General features: G+C 48.6%; 1 protein-coding gene across 6 annotated transcripts in view; it reads left to right on the plus strand.

Moving 5' to 3' along the window:
* Positions 1-22,519, plus strand: part of LOC147094885 (autism susceptibility gene 2 protein homolog) — a 138,627-nt gene that overhangs the window by 68,610 nt on the left and 47,498 nt on the right. For all 6 annotated transcript variants that reach the window (XM_085974511.1, XM_085974513.1, XM_085974507.1 and 3 more), the window contains one exon: positions 17,193-17,378. In XM_085974511.1, coding sequence (XP_085830637.1) covers positions 17,193-17,378 — 186 coding nt within the window. The remainder of the gene's footprint in view (positions 1-17,192; positions 17,379-22,519) is intronic.

Consider the following 22,519-nt stretch of genomic DNA (forward strand, 5'->3'; position numbering starts at 1 on the left):
CCCGACAAAAGAAAGACAGACTTCCATTTCTATAGCGCTTTTCACGACCACATAGAAGATAGGAGCAGGAGTAGGCCATTCGGCCCCTCGAGCCTGCTCCGCCATTGAATGAGATCGTGGCTGATCATCCAAATTCAGTACCCTGTCCTTGCTTTCTCCCCATATCCCTTGATCCCTTTAGCCTCAAGAAATATATCCAACTCCTTCTTGAATATATTTAATGAATTGGCCTCAACTGCCCTGTGTGGCAGAGAATTCCACAGGTTCACCACTCTCTGGGTTAAGAAATTCCTCCTCATCTCAGTCCTAAATGAATGATCTGGACGAGGGAATACGATGTATCTCCAAATTTACAGACGACACAAAGCTGGGTGGGAGGGTATGCTGTGAGGAGGATGTCGTGGAACTCCAATACGATTTGGACAGGTTGGGTGATTGGGCAGAAACATGGCAGATGCAGTATAATGTGGATAAATGTGAGGTTATCCACTTTGGTGGCCAAAACAGGAAGGCAGATTATTATTTGAGTGGCAATAGATTGGGAGAAGGGGAAGTGCAAAGAGACCTGGGTGTTCTTGTGCACCAGTCGCTGAAGGTAAGCATGCAGGTGTAGCAGGCGGTTAAGAAGGCAAATGGTATGTTGGCCTTCGTATCAAGAGGGTTCGAGTACAGGAACAAAGATGTCTTGCTGCAGTTGTACAGGGCCTTGGTGAGACCACACCTTGAGTATTGTGCAGTTTTGGTCGCCTTATCTGAGGAAGGATGTTCTTGCCATGGAAGGAGTGCAGCGAAGATTCACCAGTCTGATACCTGGGATGGCAGGAATGACGTATGAGGAGAGATTGTGTCGATTGGGCTTGTACTCGCTGGAGTTTAGAAGATTGAGAGGGGATCTCATCGAAACCTATAAAATTCTGTCAGGCCTGGACAGACTAGATGCAGGAAGGATGTTCCCGATGGCCGGGGAGTCCAGAACTAGGGGTCATAGTCTAAGGATAAGGGGTAAGCCATTTAGGACAGAGATGAGGAGGAATTTCTCCACCCAGAGAGTGGTGAACCTGTGGAATTCTCTTCCACAGAAGGTGGTAGAGTCCAATTCATTAAATATATTCAAGAAGGAGTTGGATATATTTCTTCAGGCTAAAGGGATCAAGGAATATGGGGAGAAGGCAGGGACAGGGCACTGAATTTGGATGATCAGCCATGATCTCATTGAATGGCAGAGCAGGCTCGAGGGGCCAAATGGCCTACTCCTGCTCCTATCTTCTATGTTTCTAAATGGCTTACCCCTTATCCTTAGACTGTGACCCCTGGTTCTGGACTCCCCGGCCATCGGGAACATCCTTCCTGCATCTAGTCTGTCTAGTCCTGTTAGAATTTTATACGTTTCAATGAGATCCCCTCTCATTCTTCTAAACTCCAGCGAGTATAAGTCCAATCGACCCAATCAGCCGAGATTTTTGTGCTCACGTCCCTGCGTGGGACTTGAACCCACAACCTTCTGACTCCAACCCACAACCTTCTGACTCCAACCCACAACCTTCTGACTCCGAGGCGATGGGGCTACCAACTGAGCCACAGCTGACAAGTGAAAATGTCTCCCCTATCGAACCCCTCTTCATAATTTTTTTAAAGACGTCGGGTCACCTCTCGGCCTGCTCTTTGAGCAGAGTCCCAGCCTGTTCAATCCTTCCTGACCGTTCTAACCTCTCAACAACAACTTGTGTTTAATGTAGAAAAACGTCCCAAGGCTCTTTACAGGAGCGATTATCAATCAAAATTTGACGCCGAGCCACGTAAGATACTAGGACAGGTATCCAAAAGCTTGGTCAAAGAGGTAGGTTTTAAGGAGCGCCTTGAAGGAGGCGAGAGAGAGGCGGAGAGGTTTAGGGAGGGAATTCCAGAGCTTGGGGCCCCAGGCAGCTGAAAGCCGGGCTGCCAACGGTGGAGAGATGGAAATTGGGAATGTTCAAGGGGCCAGAATTGGAGGAGAGCAGAAATCTCGGAGGTTTGGAGAGCTGAAGGAGGGGGGGCGAGAGCCATGGAGGGATTTGAACATAAGGATGAGAATTTTAAAACCGAGGCATTGCAGGACCGGGAGCCAATGTAGGTCAGCGAGCACGGGTGAAGGGTGACTGACCGGACTGGATGCGAGTGGAAACATCTTTTCTGCAGTCTACCCTATCAAACCCTTTCATAATATTAAAGACCAGTAAGGTACCCCTCAGCCTTCCCTTTTCTGGAGAAAAGATCCCCAGCCTGTTTCAGTCTCTGTGTTGCAGCCAAACCCTTGGGTCGTTTCCACTGTTCTGCTCACAGGTTCCGAGGGAAACTTGGCAGTCAGACCAACTCCCAGCATAAAACTTCCCCCCCACCCCTGGGTGGAAGTGATACTGGTTGGTGTGTGGCCAATCGTCGGGCGTTTTTCCTCTTGTGCGCAATACTTTCCACTCGTTTCCTCCATGATCCTTGCCATTGCTTAACTCCAAACAGACTGTCTGACAATATTGATCCTCTATCGCTGTGCTGCCTGTTGATAGGCCATTGGGGCACCCTACCCACTCGAGTTCGGGGGGGGGGTTTATATAAAAAACAGCAGATACCCGGGAGTGAGTTACTAGCTGGAATCTAATCGAGGAGTTTGGGTGGGTTTATATATAGAATAACAGATACCCAGGAGTGAGTTACAGGCTGGAATCTAATCGAGGGGTTTGTGGGGTTTATATATAGAATAACAGATACCTGGGAGTGAGTTACAGGCTGGAATCTAATCGAGGGGTTCGAGGTTTATATATAGAATAACAGATACCCAGGAGTGAGTTACAGGCTGGAATCTAATCGAGGGGTTTGTGGGGTTTATATATAGAATAACAGATACCCGGGAGTGAGTTACAGGCTGGAATCTAATCGAGGGGTTCGGGTGGGTTTATATATAGAATAACAGATACCCGGGAGTGAGTTACAGGCCGGAATCTAATCGAGGGGTTCTGGGGTTTATATATAGAATAACACATACCCGTGAGTGAGTTACAGGCTGGAATCTAATCGAGGGGTTCGAAGGGGCGGTTATATATAGAATAACGGACACACGGGAATGAGTTGTAGAATGTAATTCATTTGAAATCTAATCAAGGAGTTCAGATGGCTGACTGTAAAACCTGTTGCAAAATCAGGTTGATAATTTGTATGGCTGGCTCATGCTGGAAATTGCACCCCTAAGTCTGCAGGGGACAAAGACTTATATATGGGTGCCGCTGACAGGTATCAGCCATGGCTCAGTTTGTAGCTCTGTTACCTCTGAACCAGAAGGTTGTAGGTTAGAGTCCCACCCTGGAGATTTGTGCCCTATAATCCAGGCTGACACCTCCTGGTGCCAGTACTGAGGGAGCGCCGCGCCGTCCGAGGGGCAGCGCTGAGGGAGTGCCGCACTGTCGAAGGGGCAGCGCTGAGGGAGCGCCGCGCCGTCGGAGGGGCAGCGCTGAGGGAGCGCCGCGCCGTCGGAGGGGCAGCGCTGAGGGAGCGCCGCGCCGTCGGAGGGGCAGCGCTGAGGGAGCGCCGCACTGTCGAAGGTGCCGTTTTTCAGATGAGATGTTAAACAGAGCCCCCGTCTGCCCCCTCAGGTGGCTGTAAAAGATCCCACGGCCACTATTGGAAGTAGAGCAGGCGAGTTCTCCCCGGTGTCCTGGGCCAATATTTATCCCTCAACCAACATCACTAATAAAGAGATTATTTGGTCATTTATCACATTGCTGTTGTGGGGCTGCTGATTGGTTGCCTCGTTTCCTACATTACAACAGTGACTACACTTTAAACAGTACTTCATTGGTTGTGAAACACTTACGGGACGTCCTGAGGTGGTGAAAGGCACTGCGGAAACGTAAGATCTTTATTTCGAAAACCCTGATTGCAACGCAGAGGGCCGGCAGGTAACCCGGGACTTGGTCCAAATCAGTCACCTCGCCTTTGGGTTTGGACGTGTCGTGGACTGCGGGGCGAAGATCCAGGCTGGGCCCTATTCTCGGGGCTCTGTTACCTTTGACGTGTTGTGATTTGTCGGCTACCGGCAGCAGGCGTCACTGGGCTGGCCCTGCGTGTCTGCAGTCCAGGATTAATGATTACCACGTCGTTAACACGAGCTAATTTTGTTACAATTAGCCACTGCCCGACAGGAAGTCATCACATACGATATTGAACCGAATTTAAAAATAGCCCCAGACCCTGGGACTTTGAGGATGCAACGTCCGCTGTGAATTGTCGGAGCTTGTGCTTTTGGTAGTTTGTCGGAGCCCCTCCAGATCACTGCCGTGTAGTTATTCCCTTGGGTTTGGTAGCCTAGTGTTTGTGGTACCAAATTCACCACCCAGAGTTCACCAGTTCAAATCCCACCCCCACTGGCACACTGTGAAATTGAGTTTGATAAATCTGTTCATTTGTGTGCTAGCAGCAGGTTATAAGTGACCTTGAAAGGCGCTGGATTATTCGAAAAGCCAAACAGGTTCCTACAAGGTCGGGGCACACGCTCGCGCTCTCTCTCGCTCTCTCTCACGCTCTCTCTCAATGCCAAGCCAGGTGATTGACTCTTAATACCTCCGGGGAAACGAGGCGTGGCCAGTAAATGGCTGCATATCATAACCCCACTGTTCCCGACCATAATGGAGATGATTACGCCAATTTCTCCTGCAACCCCCCACCCCCCCCCGCCAAAATCAGTCACGCCTGGGAGACGTTGCTGTCGTTTGGCTCACGAGTTCCGTTTGCTGTAGTTCGTGGCGACTCTTCTGAAGTAGACTCTGTAGACCGTTTGCTCTCGTGCGCTGAAGTAGACTCTGTTGGCTGTAAAGTCGACTGGTTCCTGCCTTAAATCCTGCTCCGCCTCCAACTCATGAGCTGACACTGTGGTGTCAATAGATAACCTGGCAGTAAATCGTGCCTTGCAAATGTCTCGTGTTTCCCGAGAGCAAATCAATTTCTCTTTAAGGTATTGCTGATGTTTGGAACAGGAGGAGGCCATTCAGCCCCCTCAAACATGTTCCGCCATTCACATGAGATCATGGCTGATCTGTATCTTAACTCCATCCACCCGCCTAGGCCCCATATCCCCAGCAAAACATCTATCGATCTGTAATTTATAATGATTAATTGAGCCAGCATCTACTGCTTTCTGTGGGAGAGTGTTCCACACTTGTACCACCTTTTGTGTGAGGAATTGTTTCCTAACTTCTCTCCTGAATTTTAATTCTGATTTTAAGGTTATGTCTCCTTGTCCTAAGCACCCTCCCTGGCGGAAATAGTTTTTCTCTCTACCCTATCAATTCCTTTCAAAATCCTAACGACCTCAATCAAATCACCCCCTAACCTTCTATATTCCAGGAAATGCAAGCCAAATTTATGTAATCGCTCCTCATAATCTAACGCTTGGAGCCCTGGTAACATTCTGCTGAATTTGCACTGCTCTCCTTCCAAGGCCAATATGTCCCTTCTAAAGTGCAGTGCCCACAACTGTACACGGGGCACCGCACTTTAGGAATGATGTTAAGGCCTTGGAGAGGGTGCCGAGGAGATTTACTAGAATGGTACCAGGGATGAGGGACTCCAGTTACATGGTGAGACTGGAGAAGCTGGGGTTGTTCTCCTTAGAGCAGAGAAGGTTAAGAGGAGATTTAATAGAGGTGTTCAACATTCTGAGGGGTTTTGATAGAGTAAATAAGGAGAAACTGTTTCCAGTGGCAGAAACTGTTAAGTATGTGTATTGTATTGAACAATTAACACAAAGACTTAAACGTATAACTCAAACAGGTCTTTACTGGTTGGAGGTAGGGACTGCACGTAGGTCTTTACTTCATGCCCACAGGCGGGAACTGAGGGGCGATCAGTACCCACAGTACTATTTATACCCCTATGGCCAGGAGTGGTACTGCGTATCACTACGCCCTACAAGTAGTGCAGTCCTGTCCATAGGTTCAAAGTAGCACACATATTACATACACAACATTCCTCCCTTCTTAGCTTTACAGTCATCTCCCCATTTAACATAACGTAATAACATATATACATATATAACTTCAGGTTTACATAACAGAATAACATAGATACATAGATAACTTCATGTCAAAACAGATCACAGATTCAGTCTCTGCGGAAAACAGTTCACAGATTCAATCTCTGTGGTGTAGTCGGTTCACGTTGCTGGAGTGACTCATTCAATAGTCCTTCCATGGATTTAACAGTTTGAACTTCCGAACTGAATTGGCTCCGTTCGGAGGGACCACGTGTGTGATCTGGTAGAGGTAATAATGGTTCAGATGGGTCATCTTCTGTTTCGACTTTTCCTTTTCTGCTTCTTGGAGACTCTCTGGGCTCCACTGTCAGCTGCCAGCTGCATGCGCAGTTTCTTCTTCTCTTCCTCCTTTTTCCGTAGTAGAGCCACCTTCTCCCGATGTTCCGTAGACTTTCGGTGCTCCTCCATGATTTCTGTATGGTGGGAGTCGAAGTTACAAGTTGGGCAGGACAGGACATAGTAATATTCGGTGTCGTCCTGATCTAGGCCAGCGAGAGGGTCTTCTATTTCCTCCATACCCAGCTGGGCGTTAGCCAGCTTTTGTTCCAAGTCCAGACATCTTTCCTGAAGAGACTTCTTCATGCGTACCTCTTCATCCAGCTTTTTCTGGGCTTTCAGCAAGTCGTTTACTAATGACCTCATTTGAGATTTTACTACTTCAACTTCTTTTGGAGATTGATTGATCGGACTATTCAATCCCTCTACCGGAGCAGCTGTTTCAGCGGTCTGTTGTTCTACGTTGACGTGAGTCAGCGTACTTTTGGCATCCAAGGGCTGCTCTGTTGCAGTCATCTCAGTCTGTGTTGCCACCTCAGCTCTTCCAATAACCTTTGAGAGCTCCGAACCCCTTTCGTTTGAATATTGAAGTTCGTGTTCAAGTTTTTCCCATTTCAGAGTCCTGTCCTTCAGCATATGCAGGAGTTGGCTGACCGTTAACTCCTCTGACATCAGACGTTTTGTGTGCTCCTGCTCCATTTGCTCCAGCAGCTGCTTCTGTTGTCTTTCCAGATGTTCCCACTCTATATCAAAGAACTCTTTCGTCGCATTCATCTCTTGCTCAAAACGGCGAATCATTTGTTCTAATTGCTGTTGCAGTTTGAAATGGAGTTGAGTTCGAGCCCGGTGTCCCTCAGAAATGTGCATGTCAGTCGACTGGACAGACTCAGAATTCTCTATCTCAGTGGAATTCTGTGCTGAAACTTTGTCTTTTGCACACGGGTTGGTCTTACCATCATCAGTTCCAGAGTCTGGGTTGATTATGTTCACCGAGTTCTCACTCGTTATTGTTTGTAGGAAATGCCAGTCCATATTCATTTTCCTAATCCACTCCCGTCCTAGTAGTGGAGGAACTCCTTCAGATATCACATATAAGTCCATTATTTGACTGTCTTCGCCCTTGTGGACCACTGCAACCTCTATTTTCCCGATGGGGTACACTCTTTGCCCCGTGTATGTTTTCAATATAATCCCCGTATCCTGTAGGGGAATATGTTGGAATAACTTTCCGTAATCTTTCTTATTTATGACCGTCAATGCCGATCCAGTGTCCAATTCCAGTTTTACTTGGACTCCTTCTATCTGAAGAGTGACCCAAATTGTCTGGAGGTCTGCACCCTTAGCAGCGTTGAGTACTCTTAAGCTAGCCAGTTCATTACAGCTTGCGTCTGAATCGGACTCCTGTTCGGTCACCTTGTGTACCTTTGCGTATTTTCCTTGCGGTGACTTCTTGTTGCTGGTCTTCTTCCCTGACCTGCATACTCTAGCTATGTGTCCAAGCCTACCACAAGTTCTACATTCTTGGTTTTTAAACCAACACTGGTTCTGATCATGCGTTGTCTTTCCACAACGATAACATTTGCCAGAACTCTCACCCAATTTGTGTGCACTGAGCTCCGGTGACCGTAGCTGCATTACTGCCGTGCCTCTCGCTGCGGCTTCGTGTGCTGCTGCCATAGTGACCGCCTTCTCAAGCGTCAGCTCATTCTCCTCGAGCAGTCGCTTTTGTGTATCCTGTTTAAATAAACCACACACAAATTTGTCTCGTAGTGCATCTGTCAGTCCCGTTCCAAACTGGCAATATTTCGCTAATTTACGCAATTCCAGCAAATATTCAGCATTGCTTTCATGCTGTAGCTGCCTTCTGTCGTAAAATTTAAATCGTTCCGCTAGCATCAGCGGCGTGGGGTTCAGATGATCTTTCAGGACAGTAACAATCTCATCGAACGTCTTATCCGCCGGTTCATCTGGTGATAACAGGTGTTTCAATTGCCCGTATGTCTTCGCACCCATTAAATTTAATAATGTTAGAGCTTTATCTTGGTCACGAATTTTATTGGCCTTACAATAATTTTTTACTCTTTCAACATATATGGCCCAATCTTCGAGGTCACTATCAAAGGTGCTAATATTCCCGTGTTTAGGCATCTTCTTCTCTTCTCGAGAACAACACAAGTATTGCTTCACTTATTTCTTGTTTCTGAAAATTCTTATTAATTTTCTAAGATGGCGGTTTCCCGCTTCTGCCTTCTTCCCCAGCGGTTTTCCCGCGAAAAATGGCGGCTTTCCCGCGCTTCTCGCTCTCCCCGCCCACTTCAATGGCGGTTTTCCCGCGCTTCTCGTCGCTGACTTTCAGCCCGACTGCGGCCCTTATCTCCTGTGCGATCGCTGGTGCGCCGCCCGCCCGAAGCGGTTCTCGGCCCTTATCACCGGTGCGATCGCTGGCCCGCTAAGCGCCTCCCGCTTGAAGCGGCTCCCGGCCTCTGGCTCACCCGCTCGCGCGGCTCTTGCTCGCTCCCTCCCGGGCTCTGGCTTACCCGCTCGCGCGTTTCACCGCGGCTCTCATCAGGGATTGCGATCGCCCTTATCTCCCGATCGGTGGCCCTGTCTTTGCAGCCAACGCTGCTCGGCTTACCCACGAGGTTATGGAGGCTTCAGGGTCCTAATGCCTGTCGCTTCCAGTCGCTGGAAGCTGTCAGGATTTCTGCTGCCCTTCAGTTTTCAGTGGGGTGTTGAGGATTGAAACCTCTCTTCAACGTCCTGTCTTTGGACGAAGCCGCCGTGGAATAACTGCCGCAGGGTTCGAATCCCATCCTCGTCGCCAATGTTAAGTATGTGTATTGTATTGAACAATTAACACAAAGACTTAAACGTATAACTCAAACAGGTCTTTACTGGTTGGAGGTAGGGACTGCACGTAGGTCTTTACTTCATGCCCACAGGCGGGAACTGAGGGGAGATCAGTACCCACAGTACTATTTATACCCCTATGGCCAGGAGTGGTACTGCGTATCACTACGCCCTACAAGTAGTGCAGTCCTGTCCATAGGTTCAAAGTAGCACACATATTACATACACAACAGAAACGATAGCAAAATACTGCAGATGCTGGAAATCCGAAATAACAACAGAAAATGCTGGAAAAACTCAGCAGGCCAGGCAACATCCGTGGAGAGAAAATAGTCAACGTTTTGGGTCAAAACCCTTTGTCAAGACTGAAAAAGCACAGGAAATGAAATAGATTAAAAGGCCAGGCTGGGAGAGAACAAAAGAGAAGTGAAGAGACATTAAGAGGTATTCAAAACGAGACGAGATGGTGATGGGACTAGTGGAGACAAAAGACGGCTCTCGATTAGGTGTGAAATGCGCTGGCAGAATGGGAGATAGCTGCCATGTGGGAGAGAAAAAGGGGGAAGGGCCAAAACAAAGGTGTGGATAAAAAATAAGTAAAAATGTAATGGGGGCCGAGGTTATGATCTGAAACTGTTTAACTCGATGTTGAGTCCGGAAGGCTGCAAGGTGCCTAATTGGAAGATGAGGTGCTGTTCCTCGCGTTTACTTTGAGCTTCCGTGGAACAATGCAAGAACCCGAGTACAGTGAGGTCTGAGCGATTTACTTGTACTTCTTGCAATCTAGTATACTGTATTCGCTGCTCACGATGTGGTCTCCTCTACATTGGGGAGACCAAACGCAGATTGGGTGACCGCTTGGCGGAACACCTCCGTTCAGTCCGTAAGGGTGACCCCGAGTTTCCGGTCGCCTGTCACTTTAATTCACCGCTCCATTCCCACTCGGACCTCACCGTCCTCGGCCTCTTGCATTGATCCACGGAAGCTCACCGTAAACTCGAGGAACAGCACCTCATCTTCCGATTAGGCACTTTGCAGCCTTCCGGACTCAATATCGAGTGCAACAATTTCAGATCATAACCTCGGCCCCCTATTACATTTTTACTTATTTTTTATCCACACCTTTGTTTTGTGCCCTTCCCCCTTTTTTCCTCTCCCACATGGCAGCTGTCTCCCATTCTGCCAGCGCATTTCACACCTAATCTAGAGCCGTCTTTTGTCTCCACTAGTCCTATCACCATCTCGTCTCGTTTTGAATACCTCCTTAATGTCTCTTCACATCTCTATTGTTCTCTCCCAGCCCCCAGCCTGGCCTTTTAATCTATTTCATTTCCTGCACTTTTTCAGTCTTGACAAAGGGTTTTGACCCGAAACGTTGGCTCTAATTTCTCTCCACGGATGTTGCCTGGCCTGCTGAGTTTTTCCAGCATTTTCTGTTGTTATTCCAGTGGCAGAAAGGTCAGTAACCAGGGGACACGGATTTAAGGTCATTGGCAAAAGAACCAGAGAGGGAGATTAGGAGAAACTTATTTTACAAAGCGAGTTGTTGTGATCTGGGATACATTGCCCGAAAGGGCGGTGGATGCAGATTCAATCGTAAATTTCAAAAGGGAATTGGATAAATACTTGAAGGGGAAAAAATGCATGGCTGTGGGGAAGTAGGACTGATTGGATAGCTCTACCAAAGAGAAAGCACAGGCACGATGCGCAAAGTGACCGAACTCCTCTATCAAATCTCCTCTGAGCTTTCTCTGCTCTAGGGAGAACAACCCCAGCTTTTCCATTCTCTCCACGTAATGGTAATCCCTAATTCCTGGAGCCAGTCCAGTGAATCTCATCTGCACCCTCTCCAAAGCCACCTTGTCCTTCCTAAAGTGCGGTGCCCAGAATTGGACACACTACTCCAGCTGGGGCCGAACCAGTGTTTTATGTAGGTTTGGCTTAACTTACAGAAAGGACATTGAACCCATCGTAGAATAGTTACAGCACGGAAGAAGGCCATCGGCCCGTCGAGTTCGTGCCGATTCTCAGCTAGTCTCACTCCCCTGCCCTTTCCCCGTAGCCCTGCAATTTTTTTTCCTTCAGGTACTTATCCAACTCCCTTTTGAAAGATAAAATTGAGTCTCTCTCCACCACCCTTTCAGGCAGTGCGTTCCATATCTTAACCACTCGCTGTGTAAAAAAGTTTTTTCTTACGTCGCCTTTGGTTATTCTGCCAATCACCTTAAACCTGTGTCCTCTGGTTCTCGACCCTTCTGCCAATGGGAACAGTTTCCATCTATCTACCCTGTCCAGACCCCTCATGATTTTGAAACACCTCTATCAAATCTCCTCTCAATCTTCTCTGCTCCAAGGAGAACAACCCCAGCTTCTCCAGTCTATCCACGTAACTGAAGTCTCTCATCCCTGGAATCATTCTCGTAAATCTTTTCTGCACCCTCTCTAAGGCCTTCACATCCTTCCTAAAGTGCGGTGCCCAGAATTAGACAGAGTACTCCAGTTGGGGCTGAACCAGTGTTTTATACAGGTTCATCATAATTTCCACATTTTTGTACTCTATACCTCTATTCATGAAGCCCACTGGCGGAAATGGTTTTTCTCTCGACCCTATCAATTCCTTTCAAAATCCTAACGACCTCAATCAAATCACCCCTTAACCTTCTATATTCCAGGAAATGCAAGCCAAATTTATGTAATCGCTCCTCATAATCTAACTCTTGGAGCCCTGGTAACATTCTGCTGAATTTGCACTGCTCTCCTTCCAAGGCCAATATGTCCCTTCTAAAGTGCAGTGCCCACAACTGTACACGGGGCACCGCACTTTAGGAATGATGTTAAGGCCTTGGAGAGGGTGCCGAGGAGATTTACTAGAATGGTACCAGGGATGAGGGACTCCAGTTACATGGTGAGACTGGAGAAGCTGGGGTTGTTCTCCTTAGAGCAGAGAAGGTTAAGAGGAGATTTAATAGAGGTGTTCAACATTCTGAGGGGTTTTGATAGAGTAAATAAGGAGAAACTGTTTCCAGTGGCAGAAACGATAGCAAAATACTGCAGATGCTGGAAATCCGAAATAACAACAGAAAATGCTGGAAAAACTCAGCAGGCCAGGCAACATCCGTGGAGAGAAAATAGTCAACGTTTTGGGTCAAAACCCTTTGTCAAGACTGAAAAAGCACAGGAAATGAAATAGATTAAAAGGCCAGGCTGGGAGAGAACAAAAGAGAAGTGAAGAGACATTAAGAGGTATTCAAAACGAGACGAGATGGTGATAGGACTAGTGGAGACAAAAGACGGCTCTCGATTAGGTGTGAAATACGCTGGCAGAATGGGAGACAGCTGCCATGTGGGAGAGAGAAAAAGGGAGGGGGGGGGGGGCGGGGGGAGAGAAAGGGCCAAAACAAAGGTGTGGATAAAAAATAAGTAAAAATGTAATGGGGGCCGAGGTTATGATCTGAAATTGTTGAACTCGATATTGAGTCCGGAAGGCTGCAAAGTGCCTAATCGGAAGATGAGGTGCTGTTCCTCGAGTTTACGTTGAGCTTCCGTGGAACAATGCAAGAGCCCATAAGCCTTTTTAACTGCTTTCTCAACCTGCCCTGCCACCTTCAATGATTTATGCACACATACCCCCAGGTCTTTTTGTTCGTGCACCCCACTTTAAGATTGTACCATTTAGTTTATATGTCCTCTCCCCATTCATTCTACCAAAATGTATCACTTCACACTTCTCTGCATTAAATTTCATCTGCCACGTGTCCGCCCATTTCACCAGCCTGTCTATGTCCTCTTGAAGTCTATCACTCTCCTCCTCACTGTTCACTATACTTCCAAGTTTTGTGTCATCTGCAAATTTTAAACTTGTGCCCTGTACACCCACATCCAAGTCATTAATATACATCAAGAAAAGCAGTGGTCCTAGTGCCGACCCCTGGGGAACACCACTGTGTACCTTCCTCCAGTCCGAAAAACAACCGTTCACCATTACTCACTGTTTCCTGTCACTTAGCCAATTCCGTATCCATGCTGCCACTGTCCCTTTTATTCCACGGGCTTCAACTTTGCTGGCAAGCCTATTATGTGGCACTTTGTCGAGCGCCTTTTGGAAATCCATGTACACTACGTCAACCGCATTACCCTCATCAACCCTCTCTCTAACCTCATCAAAAAAACTCGATCAAGTTGATTAAACATGATTTGCCTTTAACAAATCTGTGTTGGCTTTCCTTAATTAATCCACCCCTATCTAAGTGACTGTTAATTTTGTCCCCGATTACTGTTTCTAAAAGCTTACCCACTACCCAGGTTAAACTGACTGGCCAGTAGTTGCTGGGTTTATATTTACACCCTTTTTTTGAACAATGGTGTAATATTTGCAATTCTCCAGTCCTCTGGCACCACCCCGTATCTATAAAGGATTGGAATATAATGGCCAGTACATCTGCGATTTCCTTCCTCGATTCCCTCAGCATCCTAGGATGCATCCCATCTGCTCCTGGTGATTTATCTACTTTATGTACAACCAGCCTTTCCAATACCTCTTAATTTTTATCCTATCAAGTGTCTCTACTATCTCCTCCTTCACTATGTTTATGGCAGCATCCTCTTCCTTGGTGAAGACAGATGCAAAGTATGCATTTAGTACCTCAGCCTTGCCCTCTGCCTCCATGCGCAGGTCTCCTTTTTGCTCCCTAATCGTTCCCACCCTCCTCTTACTACCTGTTTACTATTTATATGCCTATAGAAGACTTTTGGATTACATTTTATGTTGGCTGCCATTCTATTCTCATATCCTCTCTCTGCCCCTCTTATTTTCTTTTTCACTTCTCCTCTGACCTTTCCATATATATAGCCTGATTCTCAGATGTCTTTGCGACCTGACATCTGTCATATGCACTCTTTTTCTGCTTCATCATATTCTCTATCGCTTTCGTCATCCAGGGAGCTCTGATTTTAATTGCCCTGCCTTTCTCCCTCGTGGGAATGTACCTCGAATGTTCCTCTTTAGTTCCACTGCAGTCTTGCCTGCCAATGTTTGATTCCAGTTTACCCGGGCCAGGACAGTTCTCATCCCACTGAAATTGGCCTTCCCCCAGTTAAACATTTTTACTCTAGATTACTCCCTGTCCTTTCCCATAGCTAATCTAAACCTTATGACATGATCACTGTTCCCCAAATGTTCACCTACTGACACTTGCTCCACTTGACCTACCTCATTCCCCAGAACCAGAGCCAGCAATGCCTCCTCCCTCGTCGGGCCGGAAACATACTGATCAGAAAAGTTCTCCTGAACACACTTCAGAAATTCTTCCCCTTCTCTGCCCTGAACACTATTACAATCCCAGTCTATATTAGGATGGTTGAAGTCCCCCATTATTACTACGCTATAGTTCTTGCACCTCTCTGTAATTTCTCTGCACATTTGCACCTCCATATCTTTACTACTATTTGGTGTTCTATAGAATACACCTAGATACATCAAACGCATACAGCGTAGATTCACCAGGGTGGTGACCGGGATGGGTTAGGACGAGAGACAGGAGATACTGGGACAATTAACACTGCAGTGGAGAAGGATGAAAGGAGGTTTAAGTAGGGGTTTTTAAATGCTGACAAGTATTGATTAGGTGAATGGGGAAGGACAGTCTCCACTGGTTGGGGAGTCAGTAACGAGAGGTCATCTATTTAGAATGGTCACAGAGAGCGAGGAGAGGAGTTCGGAGAAATTCCTGCACGCAAAGATGGAATGCTTTGCCACAGGGATTGTTTAGAAACATAGAAGATAGGAGCAGGAGTAGGCCATTCGGCCCCTCGAGCCTGCTCCGCCATTTAATGAGATCATGGCTGATCATCCAAATTCAGTATCCTGTCCCTGCTTTCTCCCCATAACAATTGATCCCTTTATCTTACGAAATATATCTAACTCCTTGAATATGTTTAATGAATTGCCCTCTACTGCCTTCTGTGGTAGAGAATTCCACAGGTTCACCACTCTCTGGGGGAAGAAATTCCTCCTCATCTCAGTCCTAAATGGCTTACCCCTTATCCTTAGACTGTGACCCCTGGTTCTGGACTCCCCGACCATCGGGAACATCCTTCCTGCATCTAGTCTGTCTAGTCCTGTTAGAACTTTATATGTTTCAATGAGATCCCCTCTCATTCTTCTAAACTCTAGCGAATACAAGCCTAATTGACCCAATCTCTCCTCATACGTCATTCCTGCCATCCCAGGTATCAGTCTGGTGAATCTTGGCTGCACTCGCTCCATGGCAAGAACATCCTTCCTCAGATAAGGTGACCAAAACTGCACACAATACTCAAGATGTGGTCTCACCAAGGCCCTGTACAACTGCAGCAAGACATCCTTGCTCCTGTACTCGAATCCTCGCTATGAAGGCCAACATACCATTTGCCGCCTTAACCGCCTGCTGCACCTGCATGCTTACCTTCAGCGACTGGTGCACAAGGACACACAGGTTTGAGGTGGAGTCCATTGTATCTTCTAAGCGGAGAGCAGATAAACACTTAAAGTGCAGGAAGATACAGGGCTACAGGAGAGAGCAGGGCAGTGGGTTTGGTTTGGGAATTGATGCAGGGCTATGGGGAGAGAGTGGGGCAGTGGGATTAGTTTGGGGATTGACACAGGGCTATGGGGAGAGTGGGGCAGTGGGATTAGTTTGGGGAGAGAGTGGGGCAGTGGGATTAGTTTGGGGATTGATATAGGGCTATGGGGAGAGAGCGGGGTAATGGGATTATTTGGGGATTGATACAGGGCTATGGGGAGAGCGGGGTAATGGGATTATTTGGGGATTGATATAGGGCTATAGGGAGAGTGGGGCAGTGGGATTAGTTTAGGGAGAGAGTGGAGCAGTGTGATTAGTTTGGGGATTGATACAGGGCTATGGGGAGAGAGCGAGGCAGTGGGGTTAGTTTGGTGATTGATACAGGGCTATGGGGAGAGAGCGGGGCAGTGGGATTAGTTTGGGGATTGATACAGGGCTATGGGGAGAGAGCGGGGCAGTGGGATTAGTTTGGGGATTGATACAGGGCTATGGGGAGAGAGTGGAGCAGTGAGATTAGTTTGGGGATTGATACAGGGCTATGGGGAGAGAGCGGGGCAGTGGGGTTAGTTTGGGGATTGATTCAGGGCTATGGGGAGAGAGCGGGGCAGTGGGATTAGTTTGGGAATTGATACAGGGCTATGGCGAGAGAGCGGGGCAGTGGGATTAGTTGGGAATTGATACAGGGCTATGGGGAGAGAGTGGGGCAGTGGGATTAGTTTGTGGATTGATACAGGGCTATGGGGAGAGAGCGGGGCAGTGAGATTAGTTTGGGGATTGATACAGGGCTATGGGGAGAGCGTGGGGCAGTCGGATTAGTTGGAGATTGATACAGGGCTATGGGGAGAGAATTGGGTTTATTGCAATCTGAGAGCAGGCTAGCCTTGGAGGACAGTAATGATCCTGCTCCTTGGTGTGAAGACCGAACTTGCAAGGGGAAAATGACCCATGTCTTCGCCGTTCCTGGGATGAGAGGGTTGTCCCATGAGAGTAGATTGGGCCTACACTCGCTGGAGTTTAGAAGAATGAGAGGTGATCTCATTGAAACATATAAAATTCTTCGAGGGCTCGACAGGGTAGATGCTGAGAGGTTGTTTCCCCTGGCTGGGGAGTCTAGAACCAGGGGTCACAGTCTCAGGATAAGGGGTCGGTCATTTAGGACTGAGATGAGGAGATATTTCTTCACTCGGAGGGCGGTGAATCTTCAGAATTCTCTACCCCAGAGAGCTGTGGATGCTCAGTCGTCGAGTATATTTGAGATCGATAGATTGTTGGGCACTAAGTGAACTGGGGGATAGGGCGGGGAAAGTGGAGTTAAGGACACAGAACCGTTACAATGCGCAGAGTTGTGAGATGCCTTTGATCACTGGAGTCTAAAACGGTGCAGCGAGGCGCTCCCCTCCTTGTCCATAATACGTTGACGCTCCTCGGTGTTTTTTTATTCTCCACAGAAGGACACCGTGCTGAAGCCCCCCGAGCAGGTGGACAGCCAGCGGAAGCGGCAGGAGAAGCGCAAACCCGAGGAGAACCGGCTGAGCTCGCCGTGCGAGGGGCGGCGGAGAGCCGAGTGCTCGGATCGGGAGCAGAACCGGCACAACGGGGACCGGGATCGCCGGAAACCCCCACCCACCAAAAAGGTCGGTACTCGCAACAGATACGGGGGCTTCGGTGGGGGGGTTGGCGGGGTTTATATGTAGAATAACAGATACCTGGTGATGTAAAAAGACTACGAAGCACTTGGTTTGAGTATAAAACAAGGCTTTAATCAACTGTTTCCCAACCACGAGATTCTAGTTACAGGAAACTTTTTTTTATCTGGGACCGACGTGGTGCCGGTTCATCAAAAATTCCGGATAACCGAACGCTATAGTAAAAGATACGGAGCTGAGCGCTCCGTATAAAGCAACAAACCCTGTTGCTTAGCAACAGGTTCAGAACAAAGGCCACAAGTTCCAAGCGTCTCTGTAGCTTAGCAACAGCTGCAGCCACACCCTTGCACAGCAACAGATGGAGGAAGGCAAGTAATAAAAGTTACCTGAACCTACTCCTGAATTTTGCCGGTTAACCGAGATTTCTGTTTATTTAGGTGCCGGTAAATCGAAAGTTTCCTGTACATCACTAGTTCCTGGTTACAAAAACGTCCTGAACAAGCTGGGCCCACGCCCGAGTATTTATACTCCTTGGACGGCGCCACCAGCTGGCCGCCCAGTGTTATTTCATGAGTCATTTGTCCATGAATGATCAGATTCATGACACCCAGGAGTGAGTTACAGGCTGGAATCTAATCGAGGGGTTCGGGGGGTTTATATATAGAATAACAGATACCCGGGAGTGAGTTACAGGCTGGAATCTAATCGAGGGGTTCGGGGGGTTTATATATAGAATAACAGATACCCGGGAGTGAGTTACAGGCTGGAATCTAATCGAGAGATTAGGGGGGTTTATATATAGAATAACATACCCCGGAGTGAGTTATCCCCCTTATTTGAACCTGTGGATTGTCTCACTGTTCCCCTTGCTGATGTTTATTGTTGAACATGTGATGTATCTTATATTTTGGGCTTATTTTTGTTGTAACTGTAAATATCAGTGTAGATGCCCATTGCTACAGCTCCCTGCATCAATCCAGGATATGGGGAAAAAAAAGTGAATTGCTGCAAGTTTAACCAGGGGAAGTTTGTGGTTGACTGCTGGGAAACCTTGTCACTTATTTTAAAAATACAAGTCCAGTTGGTGAACTTTCTTGGACAGTGTTCCCGTCTGAACTTCCAGGGAAAGTTCCTCGGAATTTGCCCAGTCCAGAGTTTACAAACGCCAGCCCCTCTGCTCCGTAGTTCAGAGACTGGCTCCTCAGTTCAGTAACTGCCTGACTGGGTATCCAGCTCCACCCTGTGGCCATTTGAGGGTCCTGCAGTTCTGGGCATTGCTGCTTGTGAAAATGCTTGGCTTTCAGTTCTTTGAAATCAGGCTCGAGAGTTGCTTCGAAGCACTTCACCAGAGAGAAATTACAACTGCGGAGGATAAGGACACGTGAGGCCATTTGGTCCATTGTGTCTCTCCCCATAGCCCTGTGTCAGTCCCCAAACTAATCCCACTGCCCCGCTCTCTCCCCATAGCCCTGTATCAATCCCCAAACTATTTCCACTGCCCCGCTCTCTCCCCATAGCCCTGTGTCAGTCCCCAAACTAATCCCACTGCCCCGCTCTCTCCCCATAGCCCTGTATCAATCCCCAAACTATTTCCACTGCCCCGCTCTCTCCCCATAGCCCTGTATCAATCCCCAAACTATTTCCACTGCCCCGCTCTCTCCCCATAGCCCTGTGTCAGTCCCCAAACTAATCCCACTGCCCCGCTCTCTCCCCATAGCCCTGTATCAATCCCCAAACTATTTCCACTGCCCCGCTCTCTCCCCATAGCCCTGTATCAAACCCCAAACTATTTCCACTGCCCCGCTCTCTCCCCCTAGCCCTGTATCAATCCCCAAACTAGTCCCACTGCCCTGCGCTCTCCCCCTAGCCCTGTATGAATCCCAAACTAACCCCAATGTCCTGCGCTCTCCCCATAGCCCTGTATCAATCCCCAAACTAATCCCACTGCCCCGCTCTCCCCATGGCCCTGTATAAATCCCCAAACTAATCCCACTGCCCCGCTCTCCCCATGGCCCTGTATAAATCCCCAAACTAATCCCACTGCCCGCTCTCTCCCCATAGCCTTGTAATGCTGTTTTGAAGTGTGGTCACTGTTGTAATGTAGGAAACACGGCAGCCAATTTGCGCACAGCAAGCTCCCACAAACAGCAATGTGATAATGAGCAGATTTATATTTTAGTGCTGTTGGTTGAGGAATAAATGTTGCCAGGACACCGGGAATAACTCCCGTGCTCTTCGAAACGTGTCCGGGATCTTTAATGTCCATCTGAGAGAGCAGACGGGACGCTTGGTTTAAGGTCTCATCCGAAAAATGGCACCTCCGACAGTGCGGCACTCCCTCAGTACTGCCCCTCCGACAGTGCAGCGCTCCCTCAGTACTGCCCCTCCGACAGTGCGGCGCTCCCTCAGTACTGCCCCTCCGACAGTGCCACGCTCCCTCAGTACTGCCCCTCCGACAGTGCCACGCTCCCTCAGTACTGCGCCTCCCACAGTGCGGTGCTCCCTCAGTGCTGCCCCTCCGACAGTGCCACGCTCCCTCAGTGCTGCCCCTCCGACAGTGCCACGCTCCCTCAGTACTGCCCCTCTGACAGTGCGGCACTCCCTCAGTACTGCCCCTCCCACAGTGCCACGCTCCCTCAGTACTGCGCCTCCCACAGTGCGGTGCTCCCTCAGTACTGCCCCTCCGACAGTGCCACGCTCCCTCAGTACTGCCCCTCCCACAGTGCGGCGCTCCCTCAGTACTGCCCCTCCGACAGTGCCACGCTCCCTCAGTACTGCCCCTCCGACAGTGCCACGCTCCCTCAGTACTGCCCCTCCCACAGTGTCGCGCTCCCTCAGTACTGCCCCTCCGACAGTGCGGCGCTCCCTCAGTACTGCCCCTCCGACAGTGCCACGCTCCCTCAGTACTGCGCCTCCCACAGTGCGGCGCTCCTTCAGTATTGCCGCTGTGACTGCGGCGCTCCCTCAGTACTGCGCCTCCCACAGTGCGGCGCTCCCTCAGTATTGCCGCTGTGACTGCGGCGCTCCCTCAGTACTACCACTACTGGGATTTTTGTGCTCAAATCTCTAGAGTGGGACTTGAACCCACAACCCTCTGACTCAGAGGCGAGAGTGCTACCCACTGAGCCACGGCTGACACGTGCATAACGCAGTGTAAAGCAGGGTTTCCCTGTGTGCTGTTCAAGTGCCATAATAGTACACCATCCTCTTTCTCCAATGTCTCTTGCCTACCCTTATGGCTATCTGGCTCCCTCAATTGCATACGACACTTGTCCCCGTTCTCCTGAGCGTGAAATTCTTTCCTTGGCTGCAAAGTGCTTGGGGTCGTCCTACGGTCATGGAAGGCGCTAATGAGCAGCCACCAATGAGGCTACAGTGCTAAGAACAGGCCCTTTCCCATCCCGGGGCCTCGCAAATCCGTGAGAAATACAAGTGCAAAAATAATAGAGACAGTCATCAGAGCTCCGGGGTAGCAGAAGTGCACGTCTCCCAGAGTGTCCGCTCTCCTGGTGCCTCATCAATTTTTAATCTGCGACCTTGGGTAAAATGAAATCCACTGTTAAAATCGCCCAGTTGAGGAGATTGACCAGACTGGTACCGGGGATGAAGGACTTTTTACATGGAGAGACTAGAGAGGCTGGTATTGTTCTCCTTCGAGCAGAGAAGGTTAAGGGGAGATTTAATGGAGGTGTTTAAAACTGTGCGCGTCTTTCGATGGAGTAGATTGGGAGAAACTGTTTCCACTGGCAGGAGGGTCAGTAATCGGAGGACACAGGTTTAAGTTGATTGGCAAAAGAACCAGAGGGAAGCTGAGGAAACAGCTTTTTAAGGGCAGGAATGACGTATGAGGAGCGATTGGGTTTATACTCGCTGGAGTTTAGAAGAATGAGAGGGGATCTCGTTGAAACTTATAAAATTCTAACAGGACTGGACAGACTGGATGCAGGAAGGATGTTACTGATGGTCGGGGAGTCCAGAACCAGGGGTCACAGTCTAAGGATAAGGGGTAAGCCATTTAGGACAGAAATGAGGAGGAATTTCTTCACCCAGAGAGTGGTGAACCTGTGGAATTCTCTACCACAGAAAGCAGTTGAGGCCAATTCATTAAATATATTCAAGAAAGAGTTGGATATATTTCTTAAGGCTAAAGGGATCAAGGGATATGGGGAGAAGGCAGGGACAGGGTACTGAATTTGGATGATCAGCCATGATCTCATTGAATGGGGGAGCAGGCTCGAGGGGCCGAATGGCCTACTCCTGCTCCTATCATCTATGTTTTTAATGCAGCGAGTTGGTATCTGGAGCACACTGCCTGAAAGGGCGGTGGAAGCAGATGCAGTATAATTTTTAAAAGGAAATATTTGAAGGGGAAAAATTTGCACAGCTATGGGGAAAGAGCGCGAGGGAGCAAGACTAATTGGATAGCTCTGCAAAAACGGCACAGGCATGATGGGCCGAAGTCGTGTTTATTCTAAGATGGCACACCAGTTTGTAGAGGGGAAGCTGGCTAGTATGTTCTGCTCCTGCATTCACCAACTTCCCGCCCATTCCGACTTCAAAAAATAAAACCAGCGGGCAATCCTGGCCCACCAGAGGGCCGAGCGACGGAGGCCAGCTCGAGGATGTCCTTTTCCCTGCTGGGAACGGGGGCGGCGAGGGGGAAATTGGGAGAGGTGTTGATCCATGGCCCAAAGTATCTCAAATCATAGAAACATAGAAGATAGGAGCAGGAGTAGGCCATTCGGCCCCTCGAGCCTGCTCCGCCATTCAATGCGATCATGACTGCGTCCAAATTCAGTACCCTGTCCCTGCTTTCTCCCCATACCCCTTGATCCCTTTAGCCTTAAGAAATATATCCAACTCCTTCTTGAATATATTTAATAAGTTGGCCTCGACTGCCTTCTGTGGTAGAGAATTCCACAGGTTCACCACTCTCTGGGTGAAGAAATTCCTCCTCATTTCTGTCCTAAATGGCTTACCCCTTATCCTTAGACTGTGACCCCTGGTTCTGGACTCCCCGGCCATCGGGAACATCCTTCCTGCATCTAGTAAAAAAAAAAGTTTTCTCTGACATGATGTTTTCAGACCATACACTGACCGATCTTTGTTAGGCCCCAAGTGGATGATCT

The sequence above is a fragment of the Somniosus microcephalus genome, unplaced genomic scaffold (assembly GCF_052327205.1).
Source record: "Somniosus microcephalus isolate GS21.2 unplaced genomic scaffold, FLI_Smic_1.0 unresolved_chr1, whole genome shotgun sequence".
Taxonomy (NCBI): domain Eukaryota; kingdom Metazoa; phylum Chordata; class Chondrichthyes; order Squaliformes; family Somniosidae; genus Somniosus; species Somniosus microcephalus.